The sequence below is a fragment of the Artibeus jamaicensis genome, unplaced genomic scaffold (assembly GCF_021234435.1).
Source record: "Artibeus jamaicensis isolate MK-2021 breed Jamaican fruit bat unplaced genomic scaffold, CSHL_Jam_final contig_3056, whole genome shotgun sequence".
In the NCBI taxonomy this organism is placed as follows: Eukaryota; Metazoa; Chordata; class Mammalia; order Chiroptera; family Phyllostomidae; genus Artibeus; species Artibeus jamaicensis.
This window is the reverse complement of record NW_026521704.1, coordinates 382,309-408,221: the sequence shown is the minus strand read 5'-3', so window position 1 is coordinate 408,221 and position 25,913 is coordinate 382,309. Positions and strand designations below refer to the sequence as shown.

Below are 25,913 nucleotides of genomic sequence, written 5' to 3'. Positions count from 1 at the left end.
GTACAAAGGTAGAGTCCCCGGCCTTCCCACCAGGGGTCTGTGCCTCTCCCACTCCCACCCATGACTCCCTAAGTCTCTACGCACTTTGCTTATCATCCATCGAGAGAGCCTGCCCACATCCTGCAGCCTTCGTGGGGACAGAATCACGTCCCCAAAGACGTGTGGGTCCCTAACCCTTGGGACCCATGGAAACGTGACGTTGAGTGACCAGATGGCGTTTCCCGGTGTGACCAGAGATGCCGAGATGGGCAGGCTGCGTTGGACCATCCCTGTGGACTCAGGGACTCACGTTTATCGGGGTGGCCAGTGTGGGGACACAGAGGGGAACTGATGGGATTTATTATTATCATTAATTATCATCAATTACTCCTCCTCCCTCTTTGTCAGATGCTGGCAGGACACGTGTGTGAGCAGGCTTCGTGACTTCGACCCGGGGTCACAGGCACGGTTATTAGTGATGTTGCTGTTTTTGGGCTCTGGGCGGCCACTGAGCCCCTGGGCTGGCCGTGGACACACCTGTCCTCTGCGCTTGGACCCTCTCTCACCCCGGCTATTAAGGTCCCAGGGAGGGATTCTGCATTTGGAATCCCAGTGGCCCCAGCCGGAGTTTCTCTGGACCGTCCTGTTGCTTTTGGTTGGAGACAGATGAGGGTGCGACCTGCTGATGCTCAGCCCACCTTCACCGTCCTGGACACTTCGGGAACCTGGGGACACTTCGGGGACCTAGAACTCCCTCCCTCTTGAGAAGCCCAGTGAAGCCAGAATCCTGAACGCAGAGCCTCTGAGGTAACCTGGGACCCAAGCCGTGCGGCCTGAGGTGCAAAGCTTATCTCTGTCTTCTTCCTTTTTATTTCTTTTTTTAGATAAGAGTCATCGGTTTCAACAAAGCGTGAGTCTGTTTCCTCTCGTCACTTCCCCGTGGCGGCTTCTGCCTTTTAAAAGCGCGGTGACCTCGGCTGTGAGTCAGGAACCGACATCCACCCGGGGACAACCTGCAGGGTATGAGTGCGGCCCCGGGCCCCTGGGCGGCGGCTGCCACCGCGGCCGTCTTCTTGCTGGGAGACTTCTTCTTCGCTTCGGGAGGCATCGCCGCCGGTGAGGCCCTGTGGTCACTGCTGTGGCCACCCCATCCTTCAGGGTAACATCCATTTGCGGGGGAGGGTGTCTTCGGCAACCTCCCTCTTTGCTGCGTCAAAGTTACAACACGTTTGCCCAGGTTTCTGAGACTCTAACGGGGGGAAAAGGGCGTATTCCTGACTGATTTCAGGATGAGCTTTGAATCGAACTAGTAATAATACAGATCTGTGTGCCAGGTTGAAAATGGGAGTGATTGTGTTGTTCTTTGTGTCCCCAAAGAGGACGAGGCTCTCGTCTGAGGGTGTGTGTACCTGCCTGGGGCGGAATTATGTCCGAAAGGTGGCGTTTTCCACGCCGGGTCCTCGGGCACCTGTGTCCATCGGCTGTGTCCTGCTTCAGCCCCAGGGCCCCGCTTTCTGAGGATGACAGGGAGGGTCACCGGGTGGTCTGTCCTGAGGACGCGACCCCCTGGGGGTTTCCAGAAAATTCCTGTGGGCTTGTGTGAGAGGCTGTGGTCAAAGGCTCGGAGAAGCGGAGGGAGGCACCAGGTTGTGGGCCGGTCGCTCGGGTTGGACCTGCCGGTGCGGATCTGCCACCGAGCAGAGGGGACGGCAGCTGCATGGCCACCTCAGACCTGAGGCTCTGAGGGCTGTTTCTGGTGGGATTTCACACCTGTTGCATCCGGTTTGGAAGCCTTCTCTCCAGCGACCTGTTTGGCTGGAGTCTCAGAGTCGTGAGTCGGGTGGACAGCGGGGGAGCCCAGAAATGGGTCCCCCAGCATTGCCGCTGCCCAAACTCTCCACGTGTCTGCTCTGGACGCCTGTGGGTTTTCCGACGTTGCAGTCCGGTGCCGCGTCCGCAGGGACTTGAACTCTGCTGTACCCCAGGCTTCCCTGAACCACGCCCCCTGACGCCCCCGGGTGTGGAGCTCAAATGAGGTACATGCAGGTTGGACACATTCGGGACCCTGACCCACGGACGCCCATCCCGGCAGACGCGGGTGTCCCGGGTCGTGGGCGGAGCCGGGGCCTGGGCGCAGCTTCCGGCCGCTCGGGGAGCCGCCTCGAAGCCTCTCTAGTAACTTCTTAGAAAGCACAAGGCTGCCTGAGTTTGTGGAAGGTCTCCTGGCTTCTGCGCGTTGAGGGTAGAGCTGCTCCTTACCTGAGGTCGTTCCAGGTGTGCTGTTGTCGAGGGAACAGGGTGTCGAGGGTGCGGAGCCCGGGCGAAGGGAGCCCGGTGCCCCCATCACTAATCCCTGGGGGGGGCGCGAGACCACCAACCACGGCCCAGGGCCCTTCGGGGGCAGGACTGAGGTCCCAGAGGTGCTCAGGGGGCCCCTGAGGCTCTACCCTGCGTTCGAGGTGCCAGGACTCCGTCTGCCTTCAGAAAAGGTTTCCATCGGAGGCAGCCTGTGTTTCTGATGGGTCGGTGGACCGATGGTGGCTGGGGACAAACTTAGAAAAGGGGGACAGCAGGATGGTGCGGGGTCTGTGGCTCCTTGTCCGGGCAAATGCTGGCTTCCAGCCACACAAACCCATGGTGTCTTTCGTCCTTGGTCCACCCTCAGCTTGTCCCAACGCCCAGCAGTCACACGAGCTGAAGTCACGCCTCCTGGCCTGGGGGGAACGGAGACAAAAGCAATGACAGGCAGTGAGGAGTGGGGTCCGGGCAGCACTGGGGGCCCCGAGAGCCAGGGATGCAGAGAGACAGCGGGGGGCCGACCACGCATGCACCCATGGGACTCAGGCAGAAGTGACGGGACGAGAAGAGCCATTCCCACCTGCAGACGCCCCCTCAGCACACGCGGACGGGACAGGGGCCCTGTCCGTGTTTGGGCGGCAGGCCTGGGGGGCGGGGAGGGCCAGGGGACCCTCCAAGGTGTGCTGTTCCAACCGTGCTGGCGAAGGGAACTCCAGACCAGCCCCCGCAGCCGCCTCCTCCAGGTGTTTGCCCCACCACATCCTGGAGGCTCCTGGACACCCCCCGGTGGGGGACGGGGTGCTCATCGGACACTCGTGCTGGATTCCTGGTGCCGGTGAGGGGGCCCCGCAGGGACACGGGGCCTTTGCAGCTGGGATGAGGGAAGGATGTGAGAGAAGGCAGTTGTCCTGGGTCAGGGTGGCCCTGCGTCCAGTGACAGTGTCCTTAGGAGACACAGACCAGAAGAGAAGCCACGTGGAGACATAGGCAGAGACTGGAGGGACTCAGCCAGCAGCCCAGGGACACCTGGAGCTCCAGGATCTGAAAGGGGGAAGGCCCCTCCCTGGAGCCTGTGGAGGGAACGCGGCCCCGGGACACGTGGGGACCTCAGACGCCTGGTGTCCAGGACGGGGTGGGTGTGGGTGACTGTGGTTTAAGTCCCCCGATCTGTGGTCCTTTGCTACAAGCCCCCAGAGCACTCACACCCGCCTTGTGGTACCTCCTTAGAATGCACCGTAAGCATGGTGGGCCCCTCGGGGGTCTTCTCAGTTTTCCACAGGGTTTGATGACAGTGAATTATTAGGTCATGGGAGCAGCTCCTGAGATGCTGGGGGGACAGCGGTGGGGGAGGGACCCCAGGTGTCACCTCCATTGTCATCGGGCACCACGTCCCGATCAGGTTGGCCAGTGAGCGTCAGTTAACGGCCGGGAAGCCACACTGTATGCTGAACACAGGCAGATGATGGAACTCAGAACAAGGTCGGTGCAGGTGGCCTGTGCCCGAGCTGGACCCTGGGGACCCCGGGAGGGCCTCACATGGCCGACGGTCGAGCTGGAGTCCAGAGCAGGGCTGGGCAAGGGCGGGCGGGGGGGCGGCCACACCAGGTAGTGGGCATCGCCCGTGGCTGGGGTCTTGTTGCTGATCTGAACGTTTTAGCTGCAGATTGAATCAACACTGAAGAGCAGACAGAAAGAAAGGGAGGGAGGAGGGAGGGAAAGACAGAAGGACGGAAGGAAGGAGGGAAGGAAGGAAGGAAGGAAGGAAGGAAGGAAGGAAGGAAGGAAGGAGGGAAGGACCTGCCGCTCCGACCTCACCTGACAGGTACTTTCCAAAACACGCAACCGTATCAGATGTGACGTCCCCTGTGGTCCCCAAGGTCGAGAAACCAAATTCTCCCGACCACCGACCGCCCCCTCTTCTGCAGGTGGACTTGGAGGGGGAGGCGGGCGGTAACTGTAGGGCAAACCTGTGGCTATTTCAACGACACCCCACAGGGTGCCCATGTGTTCACCTGCACACGCTCGGCCCCCGTGTGGGTTTGTGAGAAAAAAGAAAAAGGAAGAACCAGTCCCAGGGTGTCCCCAGGTGTGGGGACTGTGAGGCGCAGATGTCAGGGCCACAGCAGCCTCATGGGGTCCCTGCTCATCTGTGTCCCCATCGATTTCCTGACCTCCCCGCCACGGCCAGCCCCCAACAAGCACTGACCCCCTGTCTGTCCCTGCGGATGGGTGTGTTCTGGGCGTTTCCCACACACGGAATCCACACCGTGGGACCGTAAGTGTCTGGTGTCTCTCACGCAGCCTCCTGTGTCCAAGGTCCGCCCACGCTGCAGCCTGAGTCAGAGCCTCGCTCCTGTTCCTGGCTGCGTAGTATTCCACCGTGTACTTGAACCCCATTATTCATCCACACAGATGAGTTTCAGGATTTCCCCCACGTACCCTCACCACGGAATGTGTGCTGGTCACACGGGGAAATAAGGCCGTCACAAGCGATCCCTGCCATTTCCCGAGGCCAACATCCCCACTGTCTCCCTGAGAACAATTCCTTGAAGACGGATCATAGAGTTGATTGTAAACAAGCATTCTTTTAAACAATCTTTTATTTATTTTATTTTGTATTTTTAAAATACTTTATTTATTTATCTTTAGAGGGGAAGGGAAGGAGAGAAGGAGAGAAACATCAATGTGTGGTTGCCTTTCATGCGTCCCCTGCTGGGAACTGGCCTGCAACCCAGTCATGTGCCCTGACTGGGAATCAAACCGAGATTGTCTGGTTCACAGGCCCGCGCTCAATCCACTGAGGTATACCAGCCAGGGTGTAAACAAGCATTTTTTTAAAGCCAAATTAAGTGGCTCCTTTTCTTTAGGAAAACATTGCAACATAACAGTATTTGGGGGGCGCCCGGCTCCGTGGCGGGAAGCGCGTGCAGTCACACGGCTGTGCACCCCTGCCCGCCGTCCTTCCCAGACCTTCGTCCTGGTCCCAGACACCAGCTCTGTCCCCAGCAGCTTCTCGCGCCCCTCCCCCTCGCTGGGCCCCGGCCCCCACTGTCCACGGCCGGTCTCTGCGAACCTGACTCTGGGAGGGGCCTCCGGGCCGTGCGGTCTGGCAGTGTTGGGGTTTTAAGTTCCTTGTCTCGTGGACGGTTTGTTTGGCTTTCTGGGGAATTCACACGGGCCTCCGAGAAAGTGGGGTTTTCCCGTAGAAAGTCCGCTTTCACGGTGGGAACTGTACCCAACACCAAGGTCTCTCTTGGCTTGCCGGTCTCTGTCTGTCTGTCTCTGTGTCTCTCTGTCTTTCTATCCTTTCATCCCTGTCCAGCTACAAGCCCCTCTCATCACCAGGGCGACCTGGCCGCCGGTTCTTTCCTACACCTCGCTGTGGGTGCCTCTGCTTCTTAAGACCTCCCTCCATTGCCAGACACATCACAGGGACCGGTGAGTGTGGCCCATGTTTCTGGAGTGACCCCCGTGGCAGAAGCCCACCTCCGTGGCCGTGAGTGCCCTCCCTGGACAGGCTGACCCGGGGAGACAGGACGGCGACATGACGAGACCAAGATGACATCTTCCACGGGACTCGGGGCCACCAGGGTGCTACCCACAACCTGCCCGATGGCTCAGGACGGGGCGATCCCTGCGTGGATGGGGGACTTTGTGCTTTTGTGGGGGAAACACAGCCAAAGACACCATCTGCTCCCCACTGAGCTGCTCCTCCCGTGAAGAAGGAAGAGACAGGATAAGCCTTTTGTCCTTGAATAAGCGTAAAACTGAACAGTTCTGTGCCTCCCGGGCCGTGGGCCAAAGAAGCTGCCATCCTTCTGATCTGGCTGTTCCCACATGTTCTTGAGATCAACAGCGACAACCCCCCCTCGCCACGGGCTTCCCCGCACCAGGGGTCCCGCGCACCAGCCCCTGCTCCACCCACGGGGCACCCAGAGGGCCCGTCTGTGGCGCCTAATCATTTATGCAACAGAAAAACAAGTCTCTATATTTGGGGGGGGATGCAGTTTCACAACTTCTCTTATCCTCTCATAGAAAGTGGGGGGATGGAGCTCACCACACTCCTTCCTATTTGCGTGTCAAAGAGTGGGGTGGGGGGGCTTGAGGGACACATCGCGGGGTCTCCAACCTGGCACAAAGCCCCGCCACGGGGGAGTAGGGGCCAGAAGGAGGGGGATGTGATCCTGTGAGTTATTCCTTCAAGGAGAGTTGGCATTTCTATCTTCTCTCGTGTTAGGGTCGGGGGTACAGCATTGTGATTGGGTACTTTCGCAACTTTCTTTCTTTTTAATTATTATTATTTATTTATCTTTAGAGGGGAAGGGGAGGAGAAAGGGAGAGAAACATTGGTGTGTGGTTGCCTCTCGTGCGCCCCCTGCTGGGGACCTGGCCCGCAACCCAGGCATGTGCCCTGACTGGGAATCGAACCAGCAACTTTTGGTTCCCAGGCCTGCGCTCCATCCACAGAGCCACAGCAGCCAGGGGGATACTTGTGCAACTTTCCAAGTCACCTCTTTGGTATTTCCGCCACCCACCAGGTGCCCTTAGTGTATTCCCCAGATGGGTTTTCCATCCCTGTGGCTGTTCCGCAATTGCCAACGTGCTTATAATTTCTTCACATTTTTAACTGGCTCCCCCAAGTCCTCACCGCATGTGGCCACGGTCTGTGTGTCCTCTGATGGACAGTTGGTTGGTTTGTGTACCCGGTTGTATCGATTCCACACGTAGGAGAAATCATGTGGTGTCTGCCTTTCTCTGTGTGCCTTGTTCACATTCTAAGGATAAATCTCAAGACGCCGGAAACACTGATTTGTAAAACACACGCACCTGTATGTCGCTCTTTGTGATGTTATTTACGATCACCGAGACCCGGAAAGGACCCAGGTGCCCGTCACTGGGCCAGTGGGTCAAACAGCTGTGGTCCATTCACACAGGGGATGCTACTCAGACCCAAAAAGGACCCTCACACTTGGGGACAACGTAAACAGTGTCAACGATGCCGGTGCAGGGAGCCTCTCCCGCTGCCGTGGCTGAGAGAAGTTAGTGTCTTATATGTAGTTGGGACCTGCCCACACTGAGTTCGGGAGGCAGCCAGGATGGAGCAGTGGCGTAAAGGCTTTCTGGGTCTCTATGAAGGCACGGGAGCCCTCAGGAACCACTCGCTGACCTTGAACCTGCTTCTGAAGGTGCATCGAGGGGAAGAAACCATGCAATGGTGACCCTGGGACATCGTCTTGTGCAGACAGGGCAAAGACGTCCACAGGTTCCTGCCAGTGCACATCTGAGAATTGCTGCCGTTCGCCCGTGGGGAGGGTGCGAACCCCACCTGTGCCCCGGACTCGTCAGCAGCGGGTGAACCCGCCAGGAGGACTCAGCAGACAAAGACCACACACCCGAGGGGACCCCGGTGCGCTTGTCCCCTTTCATGCTGCCGCGGCTTACCTTTTGACCCCGTGGCTGAGTCACAGTGTGGGCGAGGCTCAGAACCACAAACACTCACTTCCTTTTCAGCTGGAACCCGGGGGCCTGTGGCGTTATCAGTGAGGAATGTTCCAGGCGGGCAGGGGACAGAGGTAGACATCTCCTGGGCCTACGGCAGAAGCGCAGCTTCCCCTTCTGAAGGGTGGGGAGGCCCGCCCCGGTCTCTCTCCATTTCAGGGAACTGTGGGGCCGACGTTGAGAGGGTCCGCTGGGTGCTCACCCAGCATGGAACCGGGATCGCCCACCCGCGTGGGCTCGTGGAAGGAAGTCCTCTAGAACTCAAAACCGCTGACATCCCTCCTTTCCCCGTTGATTTTTCCGACCTTGCGTGAGATGTACGGTCCCATCGTGAAATCTCCCACGAAGATCAATTTTCCTTCCCCTACCCGTTCTGAACATTTTCCTACATGCTCACCACAGGTCTGGACACGGTGAGGGGCCATAGGACACCGGTTAAAGTATGAGTAACATACAGGGCTCGTTGGGAAAAGAGGCCCTGTAGCCGCATTGGTAACAGGCAGACGGTGGAGAGGCTGATAATAGCCATAGCCAGTGGCCGGACATAGGGAGACCCAGAGACCCGGCCCACCCTCTGCAGCACCCTCCCTTCCTCACGGACCACATTCCCGATTGCAACTTGGAACCGACCAGAGAGAGAACCCACGCAGCGTGTCCTCTGTCCATTCACACGAGAGAGCCTGCTTCTGATGAGCCACCCACGCTGAGCACTCTGGAAGTCTCCCCGGGTCCCATGTGGAGTCCCTCTGGGTCCGACTCTCCTGCCGGCCTTGGCATCCAGGGCCAAATGCCAGCGAGGGCGGCTGCGTCTCTGGCCACCGCGAGTTCTGAACAGGCAGCCTGTGCGTGGTGTCTCCGGGGCGGTCTTTCTATTGTCTCCTCACAGTGGGCATCGTCGGTCGCGGTGATCCCAGAAGGGAAAGAGAATGTTGGCTGGAGGACTCGAGAGAGGCATCTGTGAACTACAAGATGGGTTTTGGGAAATGGGTCACGCGTGGGCTGACAGAGGGGCTGTGGCTGACTCTGGGCCACAAGAGAAGGGGTGGCCCCCCGAATTTCCAATCGGGGGAAGGACGGGGCAGGGCCGGCACCCAGCACCGAATGTGGAGTGTGCTTCCCTGACCCTCCACCTCAGAAGTTAGGGACGTGTGTCTCCTCAGTGGAACTACCCCTCACACCCTGTTGGGTGCTACCAATGTGCCCACGCATCCATCCACCTAGCCATCTCTATCTTTCTTTTTTAAGATTTTATTTATTTATTTTCAGGAGGGGAAGGAGAAAGAGAGGGAGAGAAACATCAATGTGTTGTTGCCTTGTGTGCGCCCCCTACTGGGGACCTGGCCCACAACCCAGGCGTGTGCCCTGACCGGGAGTCGAACTGGAGACCCGTAGTTCTCAGGCCAGTGTTTAATCCACTGAGCCACACCAGCCAGGGTCTACCTTTGTATGTCTATCTGTCTGTCTCTCATCTATCCATCTCTTTATCCATCCATTTATCAATCATGCTTCTGTTCAGCCAGGCACCATGTCCACTGAACCATCCATCCATCCATCCATCCATCCATCCATCCATCCATCCATCTCTCCATTCATTATCTGTCTGTCTATCATCTATATATCTCTTTATCCATCCATCCATGTATACATATGTCAATCCTCCACTATCTATCCATCCATCGTATCTATCCATCTTGTATGTATCAATCTTCTATCTATCATGTATCTTTACATTTTCCCTTTTAATCCAATACCACGGGGTAGATTGGAGCCCACCACCTTTGAAGGTGGGTAGCTCCCTTCTCTGACAGGTTAAAGCCCAGCCCTCCCCACTCACCACGTCATCACCCCTTGACTCAGTCCCAGGACACACCCACCCACTATTTGCAGACTCACTCAGCACAGCTTTACCAGTGTCAAAGCTGCTGAACCCTGAGTCACTGTTCAAAGACTGAAAGACCCACTTGTCCCCAAGCTTCTCTTCAAGTTGTCATGTGTGGCGTTCTGAGGGAGACAGTGACTTTGGTGCACAAGGGACAGTGTCTGATGTCCCTCTTTGCCCCCACCAAGGACAGTGGCACTGGATGCACAGTTGGGATTCACTGTGTGCTATAGACAAAAACCACTGGTCTCAAAAATGCGAGAAGAAAGACCATTCTCGTCCTACTGAGGGTGGTGGCCTCTCGGGGTAACTGGCCTGAACAAACTTTATATCCATATATCCTTCCCCTCCTAACTCACATAATTAATGGCTGGCTAGTGTGTGAAAAATTCTGGGTTTCATCGGTCCTTTCAAAGCGCCGTACGATCTTTATGACAGTGGTGACGACATCACTTGACACACCCAAACTCTTTTCTGCGTCTCCTGAAGCCCTACTCTATTTTTCTTCCCCCCCAGGAGAAGTATCGCCATTTCATATCATCAACTTCAATTTCGAAACCGTGCAGGTGACATGGAATGCCAGCAAACACACGGGGGCTAATTTCACTTTCCGCTACAGGTAAGGGCTGCCTGTGGACAAAGATCATAAACAGCCCTGCCCGGCGCCAAAATACCTCTTCTCCTGAGAAATCAGCAGTGGGAAGGGCCAGGGAAGAAAACTCTGGAATAAGCAGAAGGTCTAAGTATAAATACGTGTGTTTTCTTGTCCCCTCCCAGTACAACCACGGCACCACAAACCTAACCAGGTGATGACTGAGTCACACACGAAACTACCTAGATTCTCAGCTCAGTGTTCACAACACACTCTGTTCATGGGGGGCTCACTTTCAATGTCTTAGCAGGCCCATTTCCAGGATTCTGCTGCCTGGAAATACTACCTGCTACGCCACCCTAGCAAAGAGTATTTCAGGATCACATTTCAGGATATCAGGATACCAGGTACGACCTTTTGAGACCGTCTTTTTCTGTGACCAGCTTATTCACCTTGCCGTCCACCCTGGAAGGTAAATTGGTGTTCACATGACGGGAAGGGTTTTCCCCCCACGAATCGAGTTCAGTTCCACAGACATTGGGTGTGTGATGTGTGGTCGGTCCTTGCCGTTTGATAATCTAGGAGATAAGTGTGAAAGCGTACAACACAGGGAAATTTTAAAGATGAATGGATTTGGAAAGTAAAAGTCACAGGAGAAAAAAAGTAAATAAAGGGCTGGCTTTTCCAGAGAGGCCCCAGAGATGGGCCGCATGAGGTGTCTGAGCATTAGTTTTTAGTTTTCTCACTATGAAGGGGGTACATTTAGGTCTAGACACCACTGGGGTTCGGGATGTTTAGGTTGAAGCATTAGGTGGTCTCGGGCTGAGGACTAGGGCACTTCTAAGAGTGCAAGGAAGTTCAAAGTCGCGTCCCATCTTAGTGCAACCGTTCGAAAGTGCCTTTCACACCAGAGGACTCATTGCTCTGGAGGTCAGACGGCACCTGCATTTGTTCCTGGAAAGAACATGAGGAATTATCACAAGGCTTCTTCGAACCGCAGATGTTCCCCCTCTGCCCGTCCTGGAGACCAGACGTCTGAGATCATGCACCTGTCTCGGGGCTGCACTCCCGCCACAGGCTCCAGGGAGGGGTCTTTCCGCTTCTTCCAGCTCTGGAGGCGCCGGACGTCCCTGGGCTGGTGGCCGTGTCCCTCCTGTCTCTGCCTCCATCTCCACGTGGCTTCTCCTCCATGTCTGCGTCTCCTCTTCTGTCCCTTCTCAGGACACTGTCACTGGGCGCAGGATGACCTCCTCTCAGATCCTTCCTGCAACGGCCCCTGCTCCCACCTGTTCGCAGATCCCTGGGATGGGTACAGGAGCATATGTTTCGGATGTCACCGACCAGCCCTGTACATATACCACTGAAAAGGTTTAAACACTTGAGCGAAGGAATGCTTTTCTATTCGGAAGGTCTCCGGTCTGAGCCCATGGCCGGTGGACACGCTAAGAGCCTTCTGTCCCAGGCAACCTACAGCCAGGTGTCATCTTTTCTGACTGCAGGTTTCGCGGGGACAATTACAGCCAATGTCCCAGCTACCTCCTTCAGCACCGTCTCACCGTGGGCTGCGTCCTCCAGGCGAAAGGAGATTCGGTGATGGATTTCTCCATCGGGAATGGGACCCACCTTGTTCTCTCCCACAGCACGTGGATCAGCGATTTCTGTGAGTGCGCAGAGGGCGGAGGGCTGCTCCTACCCCAACACCAAAGACGCCGGCCTTCCGGAAAGTTCTCTCTCAACATGCACGACAGAGATGCATGCACTCTGGGAAGGCTGTCTCTGGAGACTATGAACCAGTGATGTGGCGTTGGTGTTTTCCCCCCAAATGAGCAGAGAAATACACCTTCCGTGCACGGCACACACCCCATTCATTTTCCTTCACTGCTTTGAGGTGGATTGTTTACCTTGGATTAGAGAATACTGCACACATGGAGAAACCTTCTCTCCAAATACATAGTCTTCATTCTGTATTTCTGGGAGATAGCCTTTTATATTCTTTTAAAATTAGGGATGGGTGTCCAGGGAGCATCTCAGAATCGGATGCAACCCACGGGGCCCCCTCCTGGCAAAACCACCCAGAGACCCTCTGATGAACTTCCTAAGGCAGCCGCAAAGTCCTCCCAGCCTGGTGGCTTCGAGGAAACCTTTCTGGCCTCATCGTTGGGAAGCTAGAAGCACGATCTCAAGGTGCTGGCCCAGCAGATTCCCTCCCAACGCTCTGAGTGAAAATCGGTCCCAGGACCCAGAGCAAGCCTCTCAGGGTTCCAAAATCCTCAGTGTCCCTTGGCTCGTAGCTACGTCACCCCAGTTTCTGCCTGCGTCTGCCCACAGCCTCTTAGGTGTGGCCTAGTCTCTCCTTCCCCTTCTAAGGAGCCAGCCACACGGGTTTCGCAACCACCTTAACGGCAAGACAGCCTCGTTTTACGTTACATAGCGACATCTAGAATGGTCCTACTTCCTAGTCATGGGGGCATTAGCATGCTTCTTTTGCCGGGGTGGGGGGGGGGGAGGCATGATTCAACCCTTAACAGAAACACAAGTTTTTCATGCAACTTCACAAAGCTCCTTCAGGACACACCTACTGCCTACCGGTCAGTCCTTGGAGTCCAGGTTAAAAGCTCTATTATGATCCCTGTCATATGGAGAAGGGACCTGCAAACCACCGAAGGAATTACAGGCAGGCGACAGGGAATGCAAGCAATTTCACCGCGGCCACTGTTGCCGTGGTGACGGTCCCCGCGTTATCTCCCCCGCCCCTTAGTGAAGCCCGGCTCCCCGCGAGACCTCCAGTTCCACTGGCACGAGGGAGCCCTCACGGTGACGTGCTCCGACCTGCCGTACCGAGGCCTCCGGTACGAAGTCCAGCACAAGAGCATCTTCGATGAACAGTGGCAGGTGAGTGGCCGGGGTGGCATTTTCTCAGGGCTGGGGTGACGAGACATCCCCAAGACGCTGCCTCCAGAAACATCCATCCGTTGCCTTCCGTCTGCATCTGGACCAGGGGTCGAACCCACAACCTTTTGGTGCCCGGGATGATCTCCAGCCACCTGACGGCCACCCAGCCAGGGTTCTCCCCCTCTTGCACGCCCTCACCTGCAGTCCCACAAACAATTACGTTTTCCCAACAGGACACCGGAGCTCTGTCCTCGGGGTGTCCGTGAATGGCATTCCCCAGGGCAAACGGGTGCATGTCAGCCACGGGAACGTATTCCATAGGTGGGCCGGTTTGCAGCACCGCTGGCGTTGGCAACTAGATGGTGGGGCCGAGCAGCACACAGAAGGGGGCGGGAGTTTTGGTAAAACTCGAGAGCGAGACGGCTAGGGAGAGATGAGGGGGAGCCCCGCCCCGTGGGAGACTCCCTAAAATGTGGGCGCACAGCAATAACAGTCAAAACGATGGCAAAACACCCCCGAACGGGAGTCCTATTTAACCGAGGCAGCAGGGAGTCTGTCAGGAAAGGGGGAAACTCAGATTGCATGGCTGGACCTACCAGAGCAGAATCACTCCTCCTTAAAGAAGTGCAAGCTCAGTGCAAGTCGAAAGCACAGTGGGCACAGCCTTTGGCTCCCCAGCGATGGTGACACAGGAGACGTTCAGTGACATTCGGCGGCCAGGGACTTGGAGAACGTAGCCGTGGTCTGACTTCTGACCCACGGATCCCCCGTTTTGGAAATTGATCCTAAGGAGATCATTCAACATGTCACGGCGGTTTTATGCACACGACATCTCTCGGGGTGTTAGCTAAGACAAATATGAAAGATTTGGGCCACCTGTATGTCACCCAGTAGATGAACAGCCCACAGATGGTCGTCCCTGGCTGGGATGCTCCGCTGGTCGGAGCATCGTCCTCTATACAAAAAGGTTGCAGGGTTGATCCCCAGTCCGGGCACGCACCTGGGTTATGGGTTCGATCCCTGGTCACGGCATGTACGGGAGGCACCTGATTATTTTTCTCTCAGTCTCTCTGTCTGTAAAAGCAATAAACATAGCCTTGGTTGAAGATTAAAAAGACAAATAATGATACATTAATATAATACAACGTTAAAGAGCCATAAATGGACGCTTTAAAGAATATTTACTGCCCTGGCTGGTGTGGCTCAGTGGATTGAGCGCTGGCCTGTGAACCAACAGGTTGCTGGTTCAATTCCCAGTCAGTGCACATGCCTGGGTTGCGGGCTGGGTCCCCAGTAGGGGGCGCAAGAGAGGCAATCACACACTGATGCTTCTCTCCCTCTCTTTCTCCCTCTCTAAAAATAAATAAATAAACGCTTTTAAAAGTGAATATTCACCGATCAGCAGCCATGCGTCCGGTGAAACATTGTATTCTATGAGTTGCAGGAAAGGAAGGATACATGTTCGTTCACGGTGGTTACCTTTTAGCATTTTAAGTTTCTTCTGCCTCCTGGTGTGCATGTGTTCCCTGGAACTTCCAAAGGAAGCGCGTGCTACCCTTCTATTCAGAAACAAAGGCTTCTCTTTTTCAAAGGATGACTTGCCCGCACTGAAGCACTTCTTCACAAACACCTGGCGTCGTCTTTGTTGTAAAGGATTGTGCTGTTGTGGTTTTAGGAGGGAAGGACAGATGTGTTGATGCGTGGTCTCTTGCCATTGGTTTGAGGGTTCAGATCTGGGCAGAAAGACAAACTCACCCAAGACCCCCAAGAGCCTGCAGGGGAAAGTGGAGTCCCCAGGGGCAAAGAGAAGCGTCCAGGTGATGTCACCGATGCACCTGTTCCTTTCTCTTCCCTGCAGTCCACGGAGGAAGACACCTGCAATGTGACGATCAAGGCCTTGGATGCTGCCAGGTGCTACAGCTTCCGGGCCAGAGTGACGGCCAAGGAGTCCAGCTACGGCCCGCACACCTACCCCAGCGACTGGTCGGAGGTGGCCCACCGGCAGAGGGGCGAGCCGCGAGGTGAGGCTGGGGACGCAGCCACACGGCCCCCCGGCCTGGCGGGCGGGGTGCGCAGGGCACCTGGAAACCCCAAGGACCTCCCTCCTCGTCACGAGGTCAGCCTGAAGGCAATGCCTCTGCTTCATTTTCTCTCCAGCCCCGCTTTTCACTGGGGCTCATTTTCAGTGTTTGCTTCTCGTAACTTGGCAACGGTAAATAATAAGGATTATTTGTCAATGCTGTTACATTGATGTGGGTGGATAGATCTACAGGTAAGTAGATGGATGATGGAAACAGGTAAATAGATGATAGGTAAATAGGTAGCTCAAAGACTCATAGGTAGATGATACAGATAGATGATGGATGGATGGATGAGTAGGTGGATGATATAAGTATATACATTGATAATACATGATTAATGGAAGGATGGATAGATGGATTGGTGACAGATAGGTGGGAAGATGATTGATGGATGAGTAAACAGATACATAGTGGGTAGATGGATGGGTCGATGGTGAATGGATGATGGATGATGGGTGGATGGATGGTGGACTGATGGGTGGATGGGTGGAGGATAAATAGATGGATGGATGGATGAGTGTATGGATGGATAGATGGATGGTGGATGGATGGATGGATAGATGGATGGATGGATGGATGGATGGTGGATAGATGAATGGATGGTGGATGGATGGATGGATGGATGGGTAGATGGATGAATGGGTGGGTGGATGGATGGATGGAGGGGTGGATGGATGGATGGTGGATGGATGGGTGGGTGGGTGGATGGATAAATAGATGGATGGATGGGTGGGTGGATGGATGGATGGAGTGGTGGATGGTGGATGGATGGATGGAGGGGTGGATGGGTGGGTGGATGGTGGGCTGATGGGTGGATAGAGGCCTCCCAGGTGACATGCAGCAGTGAGCCTGCACACTCTCAAACAGCCGGGCAAGGCCAGTACAGAAGGGCAGTGCAATGAGCCTACACTAGGTGCCTGATGTGAGTCTGTCTGGGGACACCTTCTGTCCTTCCAGGATGCTGCCAACCAAAGTCACAACTTCCTGATATACTGACAGGTAACACAAGACAAAATGGACATTGGTGCTCGATCAGTCTCCTATTATAAACTAACGGTGCTTCACCTGTTTTGCGTTAGATTCCTGCCAGAAGACACCTCTTTCCTCCAAATTTATTGTCGTGTACGGCATGGTGGCCGTCCTGATTGTCTTCCTCCTGCCCCTGACTCTGTGGAAACTGCACAGGTAAGGCCCGTTCTCGCCAGGTGCGCCAGACCCACCGGTGGAGGGTTCCGTTCTAACACGCCCAGGAAGTGGGGGAAGAGGCGGACTGTCCGCCACGGTCAGTTAGCTGACCACCACATCCCCTACGAGGCTCGTCCAGTTTTTACATCCAGGCATGGACACTGCAAAACAATTCTTTGAGACTGTACACAGTTTCACAAAATGTTATAGTAATTTCTTTTCTCCCTGAGCTTCCCACAAAACAAGGTAACCACTGCTGCTCCTGTCTGTGTTGAAACCCACCGGCGGGCAGGGGTTGGGTGGTTATGAGTTTGAAAGTGCTGATGCCCAAAGTTTGGGGCGCCGTCCTGGTTTCTTAGGAGAAGGTTTCCATAGCAATGAGGGGAGTGATATTAACTGTCTGATGGTCCAGGTGTGGGCAGGGCCTGTCTCCTCCACGGGCCTCTGTCCTTAGTGTCTGGGCAGCAGCTCCTTCCTCTGTCTCCTCATGATCTTTTCTCCATGGACACCAACACGCCAGGGATTCCTCTCTTGTCACAGACACACCAGCTTTATGAAATAGGCGCCCAATAAGTTACCACCTCTTTCGTTCTGCACCCGAGGGTGTGGGAATTAAACGGACCAGAGACAGATTTCTTGGAGGAAAGGCATTATGGAACTGCATTTACACACAAGAGGGCATCACAGAAAAGAACCAGAACCCCCCAAAGGCAGTTAGTCTGCGGGGCGTTGCACAGCATTTTAACAAGGCGCGATCGGTGAGGGACAGGGGACTGGAGAGAGGGCCCGGGTGTGGCAGCGGTGGGAGGTTCGGGGCAGAGGGGCGGGGAGACACGCTCGGAGGAAGCGAGTAGCAGATAAAAACTTTCTGTGCAGAATTATCTCGTCATCGCGCTGGTGGTGCCGCTCCTTCGCTTCTTGGAAAAGGAGCAGGGGCGCCTTCGCACACGCACACACACCTTCTTCTGCGAAAGGGGAACTTGCTGCGTTTAGGGCGCTGGGGGGAGGGCAGAGAGCCCCTGTAGAGGGCCACCAAATACCCAAAGTGGCGCATCTCCGGCCTAACGTTCAGGAGCTCAGTTGGCCCTTAGTTACCTTGTAAAGGGCTTGATGCCCCAATGCAGCTACATCTACAGGCTTCAACCTATAGATTTTGGGATGTGGGCAACATTCAGCTGAAAACGTCAATGAAGAAGGAATAAAGAGGAATCATTATGGGTCCGTGAGGTGCTGCAGGGCCCTCAGCTGACACCCCTGGTGGACTTCACGTGGGTGCCCGTGGAATCGGGGTCACAGTTCCATCTGGGCGCCGAGTCCCCTGTGTGAGCAAACTCCCTGTGTGCCCTGCAGAGTGAAGAAGCTGCTGGTGCCCCGCGTGCCGGACCCCAAGGTCACCTTCCCTGGGCTCTTCGAGTCCCACCATGGAAACTTCCAGGTAAGCGTCGCACTGTGCCTGCTGTCCTGGTGGGCTGGCGCATGCCCTCACGCCTCCCCGGAGCACCGTGCTTGATTCCAACACACATTCCGGCCACCTCGTCCCGTGCCCCTGAGCCTCTGCTGGTCTCATACCGGTGGCTTGTCTTTTTCATCTTCTGGTCGGAGAGGCAAAGCCCTCAAGCAGCCCTAAAGGTGGGTTCTCTAGAAATCAGCCCCAGAGACCTGCGCCCCGCCAAACCGGCTCTCCTCACACCAGGAAGTCGTGGCTGTTCCCCTCACGCTGAACTCGGGCCACCAACGTTGGCTTTCCAACATTCGCTGCCATGGTTACTGCCCGGGAAACACTTAGGGGAGCCGAGGACCAGCTGGTGGAGAATTAGGGGGAAGGGGCCGCTCCCACCTCAAGGAGCCCAGCAGAGGCCCCAGGTTCCAGTGTGGATTTTGTAGCTCAGTGTGACAAGTGTGTTCTCAGTTCCCTGCGGAGGCCACACACAGTCACCCTCCCATGTCCTGGAGACCAGGCGTCTGAGGTCCAGGTGTCCCCGGGCTGGTGGCCGCCTCCCTCCAGTCTCTGCCTCCATCTCCACGTGGCTTCTCCCCTGGTCTGTGTCTCCCCTTCTGGGTCCCTCTCAGGACACTGTCACTGGGTTCAGGGCCACCCTGACCCAGGACCACCTCCTCTCTGATCGTCCAGTAATCTCATCTACCGAGACTCTGTTTCCAAACAAAATCACCCTCACCATTGGGAAGGTCAGTACCTTTTTGAGAAGAAGTGTGCACCACTCAGCTTCCCGCGGGAGCAAAGTGAGTGTCTAAGCTACTGAGGTGCGGAGGAGGAAACAAAATAGGATTAAACAAGGGGAGAGAAACCCTTCTCTCTCCTCTCTTAGGTTCTGTGCCGGAGGAGGACCGGGTGCCAAATGGACAAAGGACACATTAGAAAGACGCAGTAACCAGAGAAAAAGTTCATTTCATAGGCACATGAGGCAGGGAGCGGGTGACAGAAAAGAAAGGAAAACCCCAAGGAGGGGGGTCAGTGCGGCGCTGATGCCATTTCAGGGCAGAGTAGCGGAGCGCAGAGAAGAGATTGGACCAAGGAGAGGGGGCGGGGCCAGACCAGAAGAGAGGCGTGGCCAGAGAAGGCGAGGGGCGGGGCTTGTGCGTGGCAGGATGGCGAGCTCAGGAAGTTTCCATACGGCAGCGAGGCCTGTGTGGGTTCCGAGGGGACAGCAGAGACCGTTTCCAAGCGCGAGTCCCGCTGACAAAGGGGAAATCCGTGCGCTGCTTTTACGCACAAACAGGGCGGGGAGCTCCTGAGGGGGGCGCTGTCTGCTGACGTTGCTTTCGGCTCCCCCTAACCTCCCTGCCACGTGGGGGTGGCGTGGACCCCTCTCCTTCAACGGAGAGAGCGGACGGAGCAGGCAGAAAGCCCTTGTGGTTGCATCTTTGTGCTAAAGCCACTGGCTCTAGACTCGCGTGGTGTCCTAGGCCGGCCTAGGACACGCAGTTGCAAATGTGACTGCTGCCGTGACCCACGGGGTGGCGTTCCCCCCACGGAAGGAACTCGCAGGCTGCCCCGCTGGGGCAGGGGCCCTTCGCTCCCCCAACCTCACCCCCAGGGAGCTCGCTGACCCGGGCCTTCCTGCCTGCGACTTCCCGGGCTGTGTCCCCACAGGAGTGGATCAAGGACACCCAGAACATCGCCGTCTTGAGTAAGGTGGAAGACGAGGAGCAGGAGTCCATCCTGGCAGAGCCGCTCCTGGTGCAGCTGCCCAGGACCAAGGCCGAGACGCCCGCGGCCACGGTGACAGACCCGTCGCACCCGCAGACGGTGCAGACCGCGGGGGACCCCGACCCGCTGCTCCGCCCACCCGCTCCAGGCAAGGAGCAGGTCTCTCTGGGGGGCTTCACGTTTGTGGTGGATGACAACGCGTATGTGACCTTGTGACGTGGCTGCGGACCCAAACCCGGCGGCAGGTGCGTGGGGTCACAGACACCCTGAGGAGATCTTCCTGGGGACTCGATGTCACCCCCCCCCCGTGAAGGGGACAGACACCCCCGGACCAATGATGCCAGCGTGCGGGGGCTCACCAAGTCCGCAGCCGCCCAGACAGTGCTGTGCCGGAGTCAGCCTTCACCCCACGGGCCACGCTGTCCCAGGGCTGGAGGCGGATTCACCGCAGGCGGCAGAGGACCGGCTGCAGCTGGTCTTTGTTTCAGTTCCCACATCTGCCGGGCGGACCCCTCACCCCCACCCCGATCCTCAACGGACAGTATTTTCCACTGGTTTTAGAGAGAGGGGAACAAAGTGCAAACAGAGACAGGGAGGAAGAGAGGGAGAAGAAAACACGGATGGGCTGCCTCCTGTACCCACCCCGACCGGGGATCGAACTGGCAACGTTTTGATGTACGGGCGATGCTCCCATCTGCTAAGCCACCCGGCCAGGGCGTGGTCGAAGCCCAGGCTTATCTGACAGCCCCTTCCCTCCCCTACACCCTCCACATCCCCCCCTTCTCTGCACGAACACTTGGAAGCAATTTCCTGGATCTTTTGCTTCCTGGAACCTATACCGGGCAAAGCGGCCAGAAGCTCTGGGCCTGGAAGGCCCCCTCGTTCAGCAGAGGCAGCCAGCCACCCGGCCCTTGCTCTTTCTGCCGGGCAACACCCCCTGGGCAAGAATTGGGGCATTTCCTTCTGGAGACTTTGTTCCGCGGGTGATGGCAGAGTCACTGGAAGCATTAATCCCCATGGAGTGGGCCTCGCCGTTTTTAGGTGGCCCCTGCAATCCAGAGACAAAAGCACCAGGTTGTCATGAGAACTATCTCGGGGCCCACATCAGCGCCCGATGCAAGGAGATAGAAGAGAACGTGTTCACTGTTATCTCCTGGGCTTCGCGGCTGCACAGGAAGTGCTGTAGATGGTTCAGATCTGGGTTTGCTCAGCCCGCGCGGCTCTTCCTTCTCTCCGGGCGCGCAGTGCTGCAAATAAACGTCGATCGCACACTTGGACGCTGTGTGTGTTCTTGGGAAAATACAATGAGAGAGAGAGAGGGGAAAAAAACCCAAAAACCCACGCCCCAAAGCCTGTCGGCGCAGGACACCAGGGAGAGCACCGTTTAGTATTGAAATAGCCGAGGCGCGTCCCCCGGCCACCCACGGAGCAACAGCAGGCAGTGAAAGCCGCTCACCCGCTTTCACGGCCGAGCAACCCCTTCCATTGCTGTTCTCCAGAGGAAAAATAAATAAACACCTCGTTTTCTCCGATCTTTTGGACTGAGCGTGTGCGGCGATGCGGAGGCAGCGCAGGTTGGTGGCGCGCCTTCCTCTTGCGGAGAGGAGACAGGGTCGCTGCTTCCCCACCGTCCAACGGCAGGGCGCGCTCCTGGTCTGGGTGGGTGTGTGGTCCGCGGTCAGAAGGTGGGACCTGAGACCCCAGCCAGCGGACTCTGCGTGCGCCCCGCTCCCCGCTGCCCCGGCTGCACCTAAACCTTGTTTCTGGGCCCCCACGAGCCTTCAGCACATCGCGCTTGCGCCCACGCGCCCACGCGCCCATGACGCAGCGTGCGCAGCGGCTCTCCGTGCATTCTTCACGGACGTCGTTCTTTTGGTAACTTTTAGGGTGTTTTTTTTTTCAGTTCCCATGTATAGCCATCATTATTTTCCATTAGTTTCCCGGGTACAGCATACTTTTCACGAGACATGTGTGGGACTTACAAAGGGATTCCCCTGCCGATATCTCCAGCACCCACCCGGCCCCACGCAGAGTTATTCCGGTATCACTGACTCGGTTCCCTGTGCTGCACTTTCCATCGTGTGACTGGTCTGTCATGATGCATTTATACTTCTCCGCCCCCTCGGCGCCCCAGGCCCCTCCCCTCTGGCCACTTTCTCTGAGCTTCTTCCCGTTTCCTTTTGCTCCCGGTTCTTTAGTGACGCAGCAGCATTGAACCAGCTTATGAAGAAAATGATTTGGGGGACATTTCCCTTACACAGCTGGGCTGTGCTGGCTGCCGGCCGCCTGCAGTCCCCAGCCCAGTCTAGGGGAGTCGTGGACGCACGAGCCCGCCGTGGCCAGGCCTGACTTAGCACACACACTGGCGCCCCCGTGTCAGGTCGGCCGTTACGAAGCTTATGGTTGGAGACAGGAGCTAAACCCTGTTTTGGGTTGTGAGGATAGATGCTTAGCTCAAGGCCTCAGCGGCTCTGGGGATGGGTGTCCCTCCCTCTTTCCTGCTGCGGGTGGGTGAGGTTTGTCAGTCACTGTAGTGTTTTTTCCCTGCTGGGGCTGCAGGGACACTGGTGACCCCACAAATGGTCCTCAGATGTGTCCACAGCCCTTCCATGGCAAAGGGCGTGAAGCTAAGGGTCTCAGAGGAGGTGGTCCTGGGTCAGGTGGCCCTGCGTCCAGTCACAGTGTCCTGAGAAGGGACAGAAGAGGAGACACAGACATGGAGGAGAAGCCACGTGGAGACGGAGGCAGAGACGGGAGGGACGCAGCCACCAGCCCAGGGACACCTGGAGTCCCAGGAGCTGGAAGAGTCGGGAAGACCCGTCCCTGCAGCCTGTGGAGGGAGCGCAGCCCTGGGACACCTGGACCAGGATGGAGACAGCATGAATCTTTACTGTTTTAACCTCCCAGTTTGGGGTCATTTGTCAGAGTAGCCCCCAAACCCTCAAACTGCAATGACACCCCACCCCACCCCCAACCCTGTACCCGTCCTGCGGGTCACATCTTCCTCCCTCAGCCACGAACAGCTCGCCGTCCTTTTCGGGGAAGACATTCCTCAGCCTAACCCGGAGTCCCCCCAGAGCCACTCCCACACGTGTGGGTTGTCACAAGGCAGCGGTGACAGTGGGGCCAGAACGGAACCCACACGCACACGCACCCGCAAATCCCCAAGACACGTGGGCGCCCCCTTTCAAATCATTGAATCCCATCCCCCAGGAGACAAGCCAGGGGTCTGCGGGGGGCGATGCCTTCTGTGGAGGCCTAGCTCCCACGGGACAATCCCTTCAGTTTTTCACAGGGAAGAAAAAAAAAACAACAGGAAAAAGAAACATTTGCAGACATTTTCCAGGCCTGCTGAGGGGCCTCTGGTTATTTTGGAAAAACACATCGTACCAGTGTCTACATGTTGTTGACATGCCTGCTCACTGTACTTCCCCATTTTTCCCCAAATAAGCACCATCTCACCCCGGCTGGTGTAGCTCAGTGGATTGAGCGCAGGCTGCGAACCAAAGGGTCACTGGTTTGATTCCCAGTCAGGGCACATGCCTGGGTTGCTGGCCAGTTCCCAGCAGGGGACACATGAGAGGCAACCACACACTGATGTTTCTCTCCCACTCTTTCTCCTTCCCTTCCCCTCTTTCTAAAAATAAATAAATAAAATCTTTTTTTTTTTAAAAAGAACGATCCCCTCCGATGAAGACTTAAAGACTATACACACGGAGGCTCTTTATACCTGCCAACAAATACTGATAATGTGAGGTGTGCGGGGCTTCCCAGGTGGAGAGACAGACCTTCACCTGGTCTGGAGTCAGAACCAGTTTTCTCACGTGCAGAATGGAGTCACGCACCCCGGTCGAGATCTAAACCCGCCCCCTCATCTCCTGCCCTCATTCTCCTGGATAGTTAACTTTTATTGATGAGGGAGCCAGCGACTTCCTCTTCTGCTGTTTACCCAGCCTGCACTTCTCGTGTGCGGTCCTCTCTCTCCCTCACCGTGGCTGGTGCGATTAAAAGAAAAAAAAGCAATTCTGCAAAAGGGGGGATTTTCAGTGTTCCTGAGCAAGCCGCCCGGATTTCACATCTGGGTGGTCTGCCCCCGCCCAGGCTGGAAATGCGAGACAACAGCGGAAGGGAATGGAGTTTTGATTTCTGCATAGCGTGCGTGGACGCCGTGGCTTCTGCAAGCCCTCGGAGGAGAGGGGTCATAAATGGGGCCCGTTTCACACAACAAGGGCTGTTGGCCATCTCGAACTCCCCCCCGCCTTGGCTCGTAGGGTCTGGGCGGCCCCAGACGGTCTGGATTCCTTCAGGCGTGAAGCGGGAACTCTGAGGGGTTCTCACCTGCGTGGACGGCCGTCCCCGGGCTGTTGGGGAGCAGGTGTTCAATATCTGAGTTCCCCAAAGCTGGGGAGAATTTCTACCTGCATTTTTTAAAAAAGATTTTATTGATTTTTTTTTTTTTTTTAGACAGAAGGGAAGGAGAAAGAGAGGGAGAGAAACATCAGTCTGTGGTTGCCTCTGGTGCGCCCCCTACTGGGGACCTGGCTCACAACCCAGGCATGTGCCCTGCCTGGGAATCGAACTGGCGACCCTTTGATTCATAGGCCAGAGCTCAATCCACTAAGCCGCGCCAGCCAGGGCTCTACCTGGATTTTTCATGTTCTTTGCTACACAGAGCCGACTTCTGCCCTCTTGTTCGAGCAATCTTCATCTATGCCAAGCCGATAAATACTTTCCTCTTCTCCCTCCTACCCCCCCCCAAATTATAATAATTGTCTATTTAGGAGGCAGCATTTACTCCATCTAGATATTTTCGTATGCAAACAGTGGGTTGGGCATTGTATCGCTCAGCTGTGCTGCGTAACAAATGAGCCCAAATGTACAGATGCCAACGAGATACATTGTGCATCTTCCATTTTCGGGGTGCACGGTCCCCCATGGCGGAACCCCTTGCTCAGCTCAGAGTCTGCTTGCCTGTGGCCGAAATCAGGTGTCCTCGGGCCTGCGTGTCTCTCTGGAAGGTGACAGGCACGAATATGTGTGGAAAGGCATGGACGCTGCTGGCAGAAGAGAGATTCTTGTCATGCCTGGCATCTCTCTGTCATCTTCTTGTGCTTTTAGGGGGCTGGCAAAAATACAGAGAGGCCGTCTTATCTGAAATGCAGTCAACGACAAACCTTAATTATTCCCGCCAAGCCTGCTCTTCTGAAACGGGGCAGCACATCCGTGCTCATGGGACCAGGACAAGAAGGCCCCGGGGGGCGCACTCAGGGCCGTCCCCGAGATGTCACGGCGTGGAACACTTTTTTCGCAGACCGCCGGCTGGCGGTCAGCAAGGCCGTATCCAGTGTCCGCCTGCCACGAGGCTGTGCCGTCTGGGCCCCGAACAGTGTGCCCGTCAGCACAGGGACGGGATTCTGTCTGGCTGGTACGTGTTTCTACTCTTGCCCATCATTAAAATCACGTCCGCTTCGTGTAGTGGGATTTGCTGTGAAAAAGCACCGCACTCTGTTTTCTTCTCACACCGTGTGTTGGGTGCCTGGGCAGGTGCGTGAGTTGGTTGGGGTCTTGTCTCGTGCACCATGTGTTCGTGGGTTCGATCCCCGGCCGGGGCCCAGGCACGAGGCAACTGAATGATGTCTCTGTGTGTGTGTGTGTCTCTGTCTCTCTGCCTCCCCTTATCTGTCTGTCTGTCTGTCTGGCCCTTCCTCTCTCTACAAAAGCAATGAAAAAATGCCCTTGGGGGGCCATGACACTGGTGAACTGTCTGGACAGCACCCTAGAATCTCGTGTCCGGGGCACCCACACCTCTGCCCACCTTCTCTGCTCCCAAGTGTGGCTTTGGAGGACCCGCAGTGAGCTTCGGCCTCGGGGGGGGGGGGACAGTGGCCTCCACATCTGAGGTCCTGCCCCGAGGGCTGTGCAAAACCAAACACCGATTCAGAACAGCAGGCAGGACGGAAGCAAAGGCCTGTGACCCCGCAGCGGCTTTCTTCCGGGTATTGATCTTCCGGGTATTGATCTTCCGGGTATTGATTGACGTGACGTTGCTGGGTGAGAAACAAGACTCGGAAAGACCCTCGGACCCGCTCCGTTCCTGCCCCAGGGACTCACGCAGAGGCACCTGGTTCAGAGTGAGAGCCTCGGGGTAGAGCTTTCATGGTCTCCGGTGTCCGAGTCTGTTCGTTTGATTATTAGCTCAGCTGAGAAGAATTTAGAAGACGGGGCCTGGCCGGGTAGCTCGGTGGGTTAGAGCATCGTCTCCATATGTCAAGGCTGTGGGTTCGATCCCCGGTCGGGGCACATCCAAGAGTCAACCAATCAATGCATCAGTAGGTGGAA

General features: G+C 56.3%; 1 protein-coding gene across 1 annotated transcript; it reads left to right on the top strand.

The window, feature by feature from the left end:
* Positions 1 to 902: 902 nt before the first annotated feature.
* CRLF2 (cytokine receptor like factor 2) lies at positions 903 to 21,374 on the top strand. Its single transcript, XM_037140284.2, has 8 exons — positions 903 to 1,095; positions 10,172 to 10,274; positions 11,747 to 11,907; positions 13,006 to 13,139; positions 14,998 to 15,160; positions 16,300 to 16,405; positions 17,756 to 17,840; positions 19,518 to 21,374. Exons 1-8 carry the CDS (start codon positions 1,002 to 1,004, stop codon positions 19,788 to 19,790), a joined length of 1,119 nt encoding a protein of 372 aa, XP_036996179.2. The 5' UTR covers positions 903 to 1,001; the 3' UTR covers positions 19,791 to 21,374.
* Positions 21,375 to 25,913: the final 4,539 nt, after the last annotated feature.

What these genes read in the sequence shown, in the direction of transcription:
- CRLF2 (XM_037140284.2), top strand. Translation starts at nt 1,002, where the DNA reads ATGAGTGCGGCCCCGGGCCCCTGGGCGGCGGCTGCCACCGCGGCCGTC. An exon ending in TCTTCGATGAACAGTGGCAG is followed by an intron (nt 13,140 to 14,997) that starts GTGAGTGGCCGG and finishes TCTTCCCTGCAG; the next exon opens with TCCACGGAGGAAGACACCTG. An exon ending in ACTCTGTGGAAACTGCACAG is followed by an intron (nt 16,406 to 17,755) that starts GTAAGGCCCGTT and finishes TGTGCCCTGCAG; the next exon opens with AGTGAAGAAGCTGCTGGTGC.